Source organism: Halichoeres trimaculatus, unplaced genomic scaffold, assembly GCF_033239565.1.
Source record: "Halichoeres trimaculatus isolate MK-OKI-2021-1 unplaced genomic scaffold, fHalTri1.1 fHalTri1_scaffold_23, whole genome shotgun sequence".
NCBI lineage: Eukaryota > Metazoa > Chordata > Actinopteri > Labriformes > Labridae > Halichoeres > Halichoeres trimaculatus.
The window spans coordinates 18,701,653-18,713,939 of NW_027437201.1; the positions used below are offsets into that span (position 1 = coordinate 18,701,653).

Here is a 12,287-nt window from a genome sequence, read left to right on the forward strand (position 1 = left end):
GACTCGAGTACATTCGTGTTTACATTTGTATGGCCACCCTTTTTACGTAAAATAAGACAGAAAACCAACAGTATTTGAAGGTGAACGTCGTTTTGGTTGTTTATCTGCTCTATATGTAGGAAGGAACCGTTCATTTTGAGGTAAGTGCAGGTTAAAGTTGATTTTCCGTCTTTAAAAATGAATGTCAAAGTTTCTCGTTGGAAGTCAGCATTCCGTTACCATGGAAACAACACTGTACATGTAGCATATATGCTAGCTCCAACTGGGCTTGATTTCGACATCTAAACTAAAGATGTATGACCAACCCCTATGTAAAGACAGAATCGCTTATGTTACAGCTTTATTTATTGATATTTGAGGATAAATATAGACACATTTTTTTCTCTACTGGGTATGAAACTTATTCAGCTGAACTGCTACTCTTGTGGGATTCAATTTATGTCTTCTGTGATATGTTAGCTAACTTTTACTGGTTGCACTACATTTCCCTTGTTTAGCCTACCGTTTATAAGTGATTTGCATTTACATTTTCCATTTAGTCTCAAGTGAGTAACCCTGTACGGTTTACTAAGGGAGTTCTGTTTTTAAAAATACATACAACCATCATATAATGCAACAGTGCAGTTAGTTTTAAGATGGATTGAGTTTTAATGTGTCACAATTAATCAAGTGGGCACTGTTGTGCTTATTCATCTAGATTCTTTTGTTGTATGTGTTGCAGGTGCAGTTGTTGTAGCAGAGTAAAGCAGAATTTAAAGTTAACCCCAAAACACAAAGAAAATATTAAATAACATATTCAGAGATTATATGTCTTTACACAAGGTTTGTTTCTTTAAATAACACCTAAAACTTTTTGTTCCTTCTTTAAATTTAAGCATGAGCATATAATCTTTTCTCACCTACATTTTATGTCTCCATAAAAAGACACCAGTATGACATTAAATTATAATAAGATTGCTCTGTAATTGTATGAGAGCTCATGTTGCTCATGTAACACTCCCTCTCACACACAGAGTTTGCACAAACATACTGCCATGCTGTTTAATAATTGAAGTTAGTAACTGATATCAATACTAGGAGATAAGTGGGTGATCTTTAAAGCATTATAAGGACAACAAAAGGTGGATAAGTGAGTGTGGAGGAGTGTAGGGTGTTAATGATTAATTAATGTCTGATTAATGCTGATTAATTATTGTTCCACCTGTTATAATTCAATCCTTTTGTCATGGTACTTGAACTTGTCTGTTTTGACAACCAGGCAACATGTCTCCCTGCTCAGCCTGACCAGCACTTCCCCTCCTGCCAATCCTCCATTTTTAATGTCTGCAGTGGAAGGAGAAGCTCCAGTGGCAGATTCTCTGTTTCAAGTTGGCTCAGACGATAGATGTCCAGCCTGTTCACTTACACCACATCACGCTTTTCAGCACAGATTTAAATTTAACAACTCCAGGTGTTGAAAAACACTTCTCCTATTTCAGTGAACAAATATCAGGGATTATCCCTCTCTGCTCGCTCCCCACTGAGGTCCACCGCTCATTTTCTCTCCATCATGTCAGGAGGGATCAGGTGTTTTGTCCCCCTCACCTTCTAATTGGTCACCAGATCCACCGCTGGGCCTGTTGCTTGAGTGTGTGTAAGTCAATCTGAAGCAGGCTGTTCTGGTGTTGATACAAATCTACTCTTTTTGTTTTTTAGAGGCAGACAGCGCTGGAGAACAAGATGAGTCTCATTGGTTTGTCTGCTGAGGAAAGTGACAGCATCTTAAAGGGCTCCTGAGACCAATACCAGAGTATTAGAGAGGCGACAAGGAAGTGACTTACGGGGGCGACACTGTCGTCAGGGATGAGGGCCTAACAAAGGGGGTGAGTAAGAGCACGTACTCCAAAGAAGACTTCAAACTTCACTTTTGGTTTAGACTTTGACATTAGTACAGCCATTATTTTTAAGAGGATATTTTTTATATCAACATAGATGGAATAAATGGGAGCATGTCTAAAAGTGAGCACAAAATCAAACCAATATCTCTCTATAACTGCTTTAACAAAACAGAAACAGCATTAACATCACCGATATGTCAGTCTGCACTGCTTCCAGCTTGATTGACTTAATGTTCTATCAGCTGTCAAAGATGCTTCACTGAAAACAAGAATTTATGAAATGACTAAAGCATCTTTTGTGCTGCTAAATTCCCAGTGTGCAATGGTTGGTTGTTTTTCTGTTACAGTTAAAACCAGCTGGAAGCTAGTTTCCACTGGATGTCCATTTTGCATTTTAAAGCACATACAAAATAAACCTCTAGTTTAAGAAAAAAAAGCAAAATAATGTGTTAGTGTTACTCCCTGCTTTGCTGTAGGTCTTTTCAATCTGGGTCTGGGTTTTTAAATAATTTATTTGAATTAAACAGACTGAATGAAATTGCATTGGTGTTTAACGCTGACTTTTATTTTGCCAGTGCCAGCTTTACGTGTTTAGTTTAGTTTCCTTAATTTGTTTATTGTTACGAGGACAGTCCCCCTTTAATTTACTATACAGTAAAAGAGGCAGCTTTAGCTTTTACGGCTAATTTCCAGCTGTAGTGCCCGGCCAGTTGTCAAAAAGGCAGCCTAAAATGTAATCAATAAGTTTTAAAATACAGTAAAATACAAAAAAATGCATAACATATATGGTTATAACAGGCCTAGATTACAAAAAAAGGCACACAGTATCACACAAATTCATGCATTAGAGGCAAAACTGAGACTACAAACCCATAGTTTGAGGTCTTGACACTGAGCTGTTAACAGCGTCTTTATTTCTGAGTCCACTCATTGTTCTCTGAAGACAGGTAACACAAAGGTGTTATTCATGTACCTGTTGTTCTTGCACATGGAGGAGACCCACAAAAGAAATCCCAAATGACCTGTAACCCGACCTGGGCTGAGGTCAGTGAGGCGTCTCGGCCCGATGTAAAGCTCACAGTTCAGGGTCAGGATTATCCAGATCGCTGGATCAGAATACTGTTACCCAGCACCGAAACCTCCCACAGTCAGCTGGGGTGTCCCTCCTTACTGCCACCACCACCACCTGCACCAGCCTCCCAAGTATTCTGTCACAGTCACACTTAACTTGAACTCACCTTCACCCTGCAAGACACCAGATAGGAGGCGGAGGTGAACAGCTGAGACGATGCTGTGAGGACTGCTGCCTGATGTGCTCGGGTCAGAGTGCAGACGGACAGAAACAACACCTGAATCAGAAGACTGTATAAGAACTACAAATTCATCTCATTAAATGAAAAACAGGAAATGAAACTAATCCTCAAGACACTTAACAAAAACACATTAAAGTCAAACCTGAGAGGATCACAGAGCAAAGTTATTACGTTTTTTAATGTAACTGCAGCTCTGATCAATCCCTCCTCTCTGTTGTTGCTGTATTTGTATCCGTGCTGCCACAATAACTCTTGAATGCGTCTGTGCGACAGCGTGCTGACAGTCAGAGCACTCACCTGATGAGAGAAATGGAAACAGAAACATGAGTCTATCCCTGCACTATCAGCATGTACTCTGCGCTGTTTGATTGAATTTCATCATGAGGCTGTGAGCACTCTCCATTAAAAACACAACATTTAAAAGACTCTTAAAATCTTTTAACCTGTGCTTCTTGTCCATCATGTGAGCTTTTAGCATTCGTTTGTGTTGTGTTATCAGAATGGGTCTACCTGTGGACGGCCCAGAAAGGAACGATGAAGAGCTTAAATATGATCAGCAGAGACGGGGAAGAGGGGGAGAGCCAAAATGAAGCTTGTATCTCCAACCCCCCAGCCATCAACCTGAAGAAGAAGAGAAAAAGCAAGAAGAGGTACTTTACAGCTGGATCTCCTCCATTTGCACTCCTGCAGTCATTTCCCACTGCAGGTACATTATGTCTAAGCACCCTGACAGTTATGATTTTATAACTTTGTCCTGGAGGCTCTTAAGTTTTTCTTTCCTCGCTCGTCCTCATCATAGGGATGGGAAAATGGGCGTATAATGAGGCATTTGTAGGACCTTGCAGCAAAGCAGAAGTCTGTCCTTCTCTCTGTCTCTCCTCTCTTCCAGATGACTGTGGATCAACCTCACTAACTGCAAATATGAGAGTGGTACGTTTGGAACAAAGATAACAAATCATAAATACTCATTTTTATGTCATTTAGTACAAGGCCCTGCACTTTACTCATGTAGAAGAACTTCTTACAGGACAGAATAGACCAGATTTTACCACAGGAAGTAATGCAATGACCAAAAGTATGGGGACACTCTCATGCTCGTGTATTTTACTGTGCAGCCTCTGTTTCAGGTCAAGGATTAGTGTTTTTACACATTTCTTTAACCAAGTCTGCTTGTACAGTTATGGCATCAGAGGGTAACACACACATCAGCTTCTGCTTTCCAATCTGTGAGGGAGCTGATCCCTGCAGTAACACTCAAGAACAGGCTGAAAGAAGAAGACTATGACCTGAATGTCTCAGAGATTTTTAAAAATCACTCACACGAGTGAAACATCTGAGTGTCTGCATATTTTTGGCCAGTGGTGTTCTGAAAAAGGATGTTGTTGGTTGTTGTAGTAGCAGCATCATTTTTATAACCCCTGGTTTATCACAGTAAAAATGATTCTCTGATTTGTTCGTGTCAGTGCGTCGTGCCGCTCGCAGATACGGCCTCAGGGAAGCGATGGAGGGTGAAGACTGGACCCTTTTCTGGACTGACTGCTCGGTGTCTTTAGACCGCGTTAAGGACATGAAGCGTTACCAGGTATTCCACTCAATTTACTCACACCAAAACATCTTCAGCACATTAGTTTCCTCATCATAGAAGACTAATTAAGCTGGAATCTGACCACATGGGACTCTGCTCTATTTGTTTTATTCTGAGTTTTAATTTAAATTATTCCGCTCCATGTGCCTACTCGCCAACTAATAAAAAATGTAGATTTCCATCGAGATTATGAGACAGGGTTGTGTCTTCAGGGCACAGTAGTCATGGCTCATAACAGTTTTTCAGCTCAGGTAATCAGCTGGTGATCTTAACGAGTAATTCAGAGGAGAAAGTATGAAACTTCATCTGTGGAGGAATAACCGCGATCATTCGGTCATATCTCACTTTGACTCTTTAAAAACACCTGTGGAGACGCTCTTCACATGCTCACTGAACACTTCCCCCCGTGTGCCGTGTGTCTTTGCAGAAAATAAACCATTTCCCAGGGATGAATGAGATCTGCCGCAAAGACTCGCTGGCAAGAAACATGAACCGTATGCTCAAGCTGTTCCCCAAAGACTACAACATCTTCCCCAGAACGTGGTGCCTCCCTGCAGAGTCAGTGAGACCCCTCTCTTTCTCTTTTATTGTCTCTTTTCTCTGGTTCCTCTTCCTGCGCTGACTTCTTCTCTCACTGCAGCTACAGCGACTTCCAAGCTTTCACAAGAGCCAAAAAAGGAAAGACATATATCTGTAAGCCAGACACAGGCTGCCAAGGCAAAGGCATCTTCATCACCAAGTCCAGCAAAGACATTCAGTCTGGAGAACACATGATCTGCCAGGTCTACATCACGAAGGTGAGGGGCTGTTAGAAACACCTGTGGGTGGAGCTGCATGTGTGCTGGGAGTTCAACACATCTCTCATCCTCTTCCTCAGCCTTTCATTCTGGACGGGTACAAGTTTGACTTGAGAATCTATGTGTTGGTGACGTCATGTGACCCATTCAGGATATTCATGTTCAAGGAGGGACTGGCTCGCTTCTGCACCACTAAGTACAACGAGCCGACGCACGGGAATGTGGTGAGTGGTGACGGTGATTGTGAAAGCACAACTAGGACAATGAAAAGGGTCATGGCTGCAGAAAACAGGATGACTCTAGATTCATGTTTTAGTGCAGAAATAAACAGTGAAGGCCTCTGGGGCCAGTTGTTCAAAGAATTAAATCTGAAACTATCCAGGATCAGGTGATCCTTCTCAGTTTTATGCTGGTTTTTCAAAGCAACACTGGATTGGATCACCCTGAGGATACACAGTTTTCATGATCACCAAACCCGGATTACCAGAGCTCTAAATGGGACAACATATCATAATGTTGGCTACCAGTTCTGTAAAGAACAACAGGTAGAAGAGCCAGCATGGGGTCATTGTAGGCAGTTTTTTAATTTTGAGGAAAAACGAAAATAACACATTAAACTTCTACTTTTAATTCATTTTATGACCCTTCATCTGAGCCACAACAAATGAATAATAAATAAACATAAAATATACAAAGTTGATATTTTGAAAACGTGTGAAATGTTAAAAAAAAAAGAGGCTAAATGTCTGATAGTTAGCAAAATAAAAAAATGTTCAAAATTCTTCTTCATCTGTGAAGGAGAGTCCAGCATTTTTAAACTCTGCTTTTAGATAGATAGATAAAATACTTTATTAATCCCCGAAAGGAAATTCATGATTAGGAAATTGGGAATTTCATTTAGCAGGCCGATCTGAAGTTTTTCCCTGGTTTGCTGCAGTTTGGTCAGCTCGATTTGTTCCTCTGCCAGGAGTATCTGTGCTTCTGCTTGTTCAGTTTCTCTTTGTTTTTACTTAATTATAATAAGAGGCCTATTCGTCAGCCTAAATTAAATTTATCTACTGTAACGGTTAAACAAGTCAAGTGCAAAAAAATAAATAAAAGTATCAAGTTTTACTACATTTTCTTCCTGAAATCCACCTTGAAATCCTGCCCCCTGTTGGGATCAGGATAATCCAGTTTTTTGGATCAAATCCTACTGAAAAGTTTTGAACAACAACAAATTGAAGGTTTGATCTGGATTAAAACTAGGATGGGATTACGTGATCTAATCCAATGTTGAAATCTTTATTCCCCTTTTGAACAACCCATTTCAGAATTGAATCCAACCCGATTACCTTTGAACAACAGATTACAATCACAGTCATGTTTCTTTCTTCAGGATGACGTGTGCATGCACCTCACCAACTACTCCATCAACAAGAACAGCGAGAACTTCCTCCGAGATGAAGACACAGGCAGCAAACGGTGAACGCATGGACCACCCTTCATGTGTCATTTAATCAAATCTGAAAGCGTGTGTATTCACAGCTTGTTTCATCCTCCTGCAGAAAGTTATCAACCCTGAACAAACTCTTAGAGTCCGCCGGTTGCAACACAGACAAGATGTGGAACGACATCGAGGACGTGATCATAAAGACTCTGATCTCAGCTCATCCCATCCTCAAACACAACTACCACACCTGCTTCCCCAACCACACCACCGGCAGCGCCTGCTTCGAGATCCTGGGCTTCGACGTCCTGCTGGATCACCGGCTCAGACCCTGGGTGCTGGAGGTAAAAATAATGTCACATTTTATTTGACATGATCTGTGCGGTCTGTCTTCTAAGGTGTCCCTCTATATGTTTGTGTTCAGGTGAATCACTCCCCGAGCTTCACCACTGACTCACAGCTGGACTATGAGGTCAAAGATGCTCTGCTCTATGACACTCTGGTTCTCATCAACCTGGGCGCCTGCGACCGCCGCAAGATCACCAAAGACGAGAGACGCAGGGTGAAGGACAGGCTGCAGCAGAACAGCACCAGAGAGGCCAGGTAGGGTTCTGTCACATAAGAATGAGCCGAGACTTTTATTACTAAGGTCACACTCCTTCATCAGTGCCGTGTGTGTGCATGTTTGTGTGTGTGTGTGTGTGTGTGTGTGTTCTGCCACCAGGTCAGAGGAGCTGCGTCAGTGCCAGGCCGCCACGGTGGAGCAGATGGAGAGGTACGAGGCCAAACACCTGGGAGGCTTCAAGAGGATCTACCCCAGAGAGGGGGGAGAGAAATACGACAAGTACTTCACACACAGCAGCTCGCTCTTTCAGGAGACAGCGGCGTCCAAGGCCAGAGAGGAGTGTACCAGGTACCTGCTGTCAGCACACGCTTCAGGGGAGAGCAGAGGCTTTCAGGGACACACGCAGATCTTCAATCTCAGATGTGTTTGCAGTAACAAAAATTTCTTTATAATCTGGTTAAAAAAAACACGACTCCTTTTTTTTTACTTTGAGTTGTCTCATTTAAACAACTCAATCAAGGATTTTATTATTATTATTAAGAGTAAGAAGAGCAACAACATTTCATTAGTCTCTATATTCAAATTCACAAACTATAATGATGATTTATGGAGCAGAAAAAAGTTATTTTTATAAGTATATTTATCTCTTTGTGTGTGAAAATTACCTGGATAATTTCTCAGATTACTGCTTTTGTTTAGGCAACAACTGCTGAAGCTGCGTCTGGAGCAGATGGAGAGAGACCTGAAGGGAGGCCGGAGGAGGGACCTGCAGGGGGAGACTGCGGGGGAGAGAGTCAAACCCCATCGTCTAACACAAACACCTCCCCCCGACTCCAACTGTGACTCTGAGCAGCAGCCGGTGAGACTGAAGCTGCAGTTTCCACTCGTTTCCACCAGAGGGAGTCAAACAGCCTGGGCGCTGTGACGGATGGCTCATATTCCAGCTGACCCCTTTAGATTAAATGTACTGTTAGACCATTTAAATAGAGGTAGAATAATATTCCAGCACATCATTTTTATTTGATGCCTCTAGTTTGAAATGAAAATATATTTTATTTTCCCGACAGGAGAAACAAACAGTGTTATCAACATTATTCAGTGACAGTAATCAGAAATATATGGCACACAGCACAAACTGTGAGGCAGTAAAAACAAATTGAATCAAATGTTCCTCCACAGCTGCCTTTGTCCGCTGTGTCAGTGGATCCTGAAGCTGCACAAGTCCAAGAAGAGAAGCCAGAGGAAGAGGAAGAAGAAGAAGAGGAGGAGGAGGAAGAAGAGGAGGAGGAGGAGAAGGAGTCAGACCAAGAGGAGCGGCAGCGGGTGGAGGCGCTGCTCCTGAGGAAAAAACTGTTGCAGGATCTGGGAGTTGTGGACCAGATCCACCAGCTGCTGAAGGGCCAGAGAAACAGAGGGGGAGGAGGGGGAGTCCTGCAGAACAACAGGGACGCTTGCAGCCTCCAGCAGAGTAAACCAGCTCATCAGAGACTGCAGCAGACCAAGGTGAGACCAGAAGAGTCCACTTAAAACCTGCTGGCAGCATGAAACCACCAATAACTAAAATAACCTGACATATTGTGACATTTACTCTTTGCTTCTTGATTTTATTTGTTCTTTGAATGAAAATTATTCTGCACGGTCTTGCTTTGTGTCATTCTTCTGTTTTTCTTCTTTCAGTTGGACTCGTTGACTCAGTTTTCTCAGAGGATGAAGCAACAGCAGCCGTGCTCTCAGATCCCACGACAGGTACCACAAAGATTACACCACTTAGACCAAAATAATCCAATATTTAGACTCAACACGGACCAAAAAATCCTAAAAAAAAACTTGTGTGTGTGTGTTCCCTCGAAAAAAATATGATGCTATGAATTTAAATATTCAAAAATATTCAAAAATATTTTTTATTCTTCAACCAAAGCATGAACAGAATTAGTGAATGCTAAATTTATCAGAGACAAAAAGAAAAGCAAAACATCCTGTTTACAAAATATGATATAAAATCTCATGGAATGCCTTTTCTTCAATTAATTTACATTTTTCATACATTTTATTTGGTTATTTAATGAATGTAATAGTTGAAAATTAATATAAAAATAAAAAATAGTTTACAATTTATAATTTTAGAAAAGTTGCTAATTTAAAAATTTTGATCTAACATTAAATTTACAGTCAAACAAGAAAAGAGATTACCACTTAAATTCACCTTTTTGACGTTTTGCATTAAAATTACTCAAAAGACTAATATTCTATCAGAAGAGTTTGTATTTTATGTAATTTTGAAGAATTACTTCACATTTAAATAGTTTTAGCTTTAATTTCAACACATGAATTTTATCCAGGTGCTGCAGAGAATTATTAGAGCAAAAAATGAAGTTGTTTTTTTTAGGCTGCAGTGCTTAAAACTGCAGGTGTTAAATTTACACATATGAAATGATTTTTTATTTTGATTCAGGTTCAACAGCTGAATTGATTTATTTATACATTTGATGTAAACCCTGAAGAGTTATAAAAAGACAAAAAGCTGTGGATCATAAAATTAAAATCTTAAACTTTTAGTGATTTAACCTCAGGGAGGACGTATTACTGACCCATAATCTCAGATTATCAAATTATCACGAGGCAGAATTAAACAGACATGTTATCACGGCTGTATCGCAGCACCTCCTCTCCCACATGACCCAGCTGCGTGTTTGGCCCTCCATGGACAAGAGGAGCCTCAACGACTCCATCATCCAGCACAAAGAGAGACTCAACAGACCGCCAGAGATACACAGGACGCTCAGCACCCAGCGGACACACTGGACAGGTAAACACACCTGCACGCTGAGCATGCTGGGATCAGAAAGAATGACTTCAGAGGGGCAGGGAAACTTTAATTCCACCTTTTGGATGCTACTCCTTAAGAAACAGTTTTATGAGCTGAATTTTCAGACTCTTTTCTTTGCTGTTCAACCATTTTCAGTTATTTTATCTCTTTGTTAAAGGTTTTTCCTTTAAATAAATGTTTATACATATTTTCTAAATTCTTAAATGAGGTTTGTTCTGCTACATTACAAATGTATTTGTATATAGAAAAGGAAGTTTTAAGTTTTATCAAAGTGTGAGGAGTCTGTAGCCAGTGATAAATGGTTCAGAGTTTTTTTTCTTTATTTCAACTGACAGAAAATATTGATCATTTTCCAGTTGTGTAAAACTAGCAGGAAAATGCTTTTTCTATTTAATTTATACAACTAAGACAAACTAGTTTAATTCAGAATTTTTTTAATGTGATTTCTTGTTTTGCATCATTAAAGCATCTAAAATGTGTCTGATTTTGTGACGTACGCTTTCAGGAGGCATGATATATATATATAAATAATTAAATAAACAGTAAATCTGAATGTAACCTCACAGATTTGTGCAGCTTCAGGTATTTTTCTTGTCTTATTTTCCATCTCTGTCTCCTCCTCAGCAGCCGGTGGCTCGACTGTGCGGCAGGACAGCAGGAGCAGCCCCCATGCCAACGCTCACCCCCGTCCCAGCGTCCCGCTCATAAACAACGTCCCCAGAGGAAACCTTCGCTGCAGCGCCCGCACATCCCACGACCCCGCCGCCCTACAGGGCCTGCTTGTCGTCTCCTCTCGTGCCCCCCTGGTCCGGAGGCCTGGCTTCTCTCACATCATACCAAACTCCTCCCGCAGAGGCCCCCAGTTCGGGAAAAGCCAGTGAGGAGCAGGAGCAGGAGCAGGGGGCATGGATTTAAGCTGCAGATCCCTGTGCTGTAAGGAGAACCGGAGGTAGAGAGGCCTAAAAACTGTGAAAACACATAAACACACTGTGCCTGTGATGAATGTTTATACCTTTATTTATTTCTGACTCCTGCAGTCAGGAAAAAGTGCCAAAATAAAAGCAAAAACACAACATGAAGTTCTCTGAACAAAAACATATCTCACCTGATCATTTAGTTTTTATTCAGTCTTGAACTGAGCCTTTTACACAGCATGAAAACACTTTCATTTCAGATTAAAAGCTTGTTTTAGGATTAACAGGAGATGCTCACATTAGGCCTCATGATTCTTCTCTCTGCAGATTATTTTTGTTTTTTAAATGTTAAATAAATAATCCTTTTTTTTTTATTTCTTTTAGTTTGAGTTTCAATTTTATCATGGATTTTTTTAATGTAACTTTTGGATTTTGGAGAAAAAAACTTTTCCAAAAAGAAATATTGCAAGTTTTATTTCATATGAACATATTTGAAGATTTTTTTATTATTATTATTATTATTATTATCAGGTTTATTTTTTCTAGACAATTACTTTTTGTTTTATTTTGAAGCCTTTTTTTTTGATAATGAGGTCGTAAAGTTTTACAACATCCTTGCATCCGGGTTCTTTGTTTCAACAGCGAAATAAAAACGAAACGGGACCAAATCTGCGAAACTACACGAGTTTAAGCATCCAGCAGGAAATTTAAAAACTTTTATCAAATAAAATTAGCAAAAACAGCTGGATGAGAAACTACAGACATGTTTTACATTTTCTTGAAAGAAAAAAAAAATCAAATCTCACAACTCGGCCTCAGCTCTCCATATGGAAAAGGATCATTTTAGAGAAACGAAAAAGATTTTGTGAACTATATTTTATGTTTTAAGGCCTACGTTTGCAGGAAAAGACAGAAAAACAATTATTAACAAAGAAAAACACGACAAAATCTGAAGAGGAGTTCACAGGCCTGCAGAGAAA

General features: G+C 40.3%; 1 protein-coding gene and 1 long non-coding RNA gene across 3 annotated transcripts in view; one reads left to right on the forward strand and one right to left on the reverse strand.

Moving 5' to 3' along the window:
- The first annotated feature begins 3,690 nt into the window (after positions 1–3,690).
- On the forward strand, positions 3,691–11,274 carry ttll6 (tubulin tyrosine ligase-like family, member 6). Its single transcript, XM_074663978.1, is given in 16 exon segments — positions 3,691–3,750; positions 3,752–3,840; positions 4,080–4,120; positions 4,654–4,772; positions 5,203–5,333; positions 5,416–5,572; positions 5,653–5,796; positions 6,951–7,036; positions 7,120–7,345; positions 7,426–7,604; positions 7,726–7,914; positions 8,266–8,425; positions 8,746–9,069; positions 9,244–9,312; positions 10,225–10,372; positions 11,018–11,274. Coding segments are annotated over 16 exon segments (2,379 nt in total).
- LOC141785596 (uncharacterized) overlaps positions 10,880–12,287 on the reverse strand; it is a 34,848-nt gene continuing 33,440 nt past the window's right edge. The window contains exon 6 of one of the 2 annotated variants that reach the window (XR_012597541.1): positions 10,880–11,324. This is a non-coding gene — a long non-coding RNA (uncharacterized LOC141785596). Of the gene's footprint in view, positions 11,360–12,287 lie in introns of both variants that reach the window. The other variant, XR_012597540.1, reaches the window with a different exon arrangement.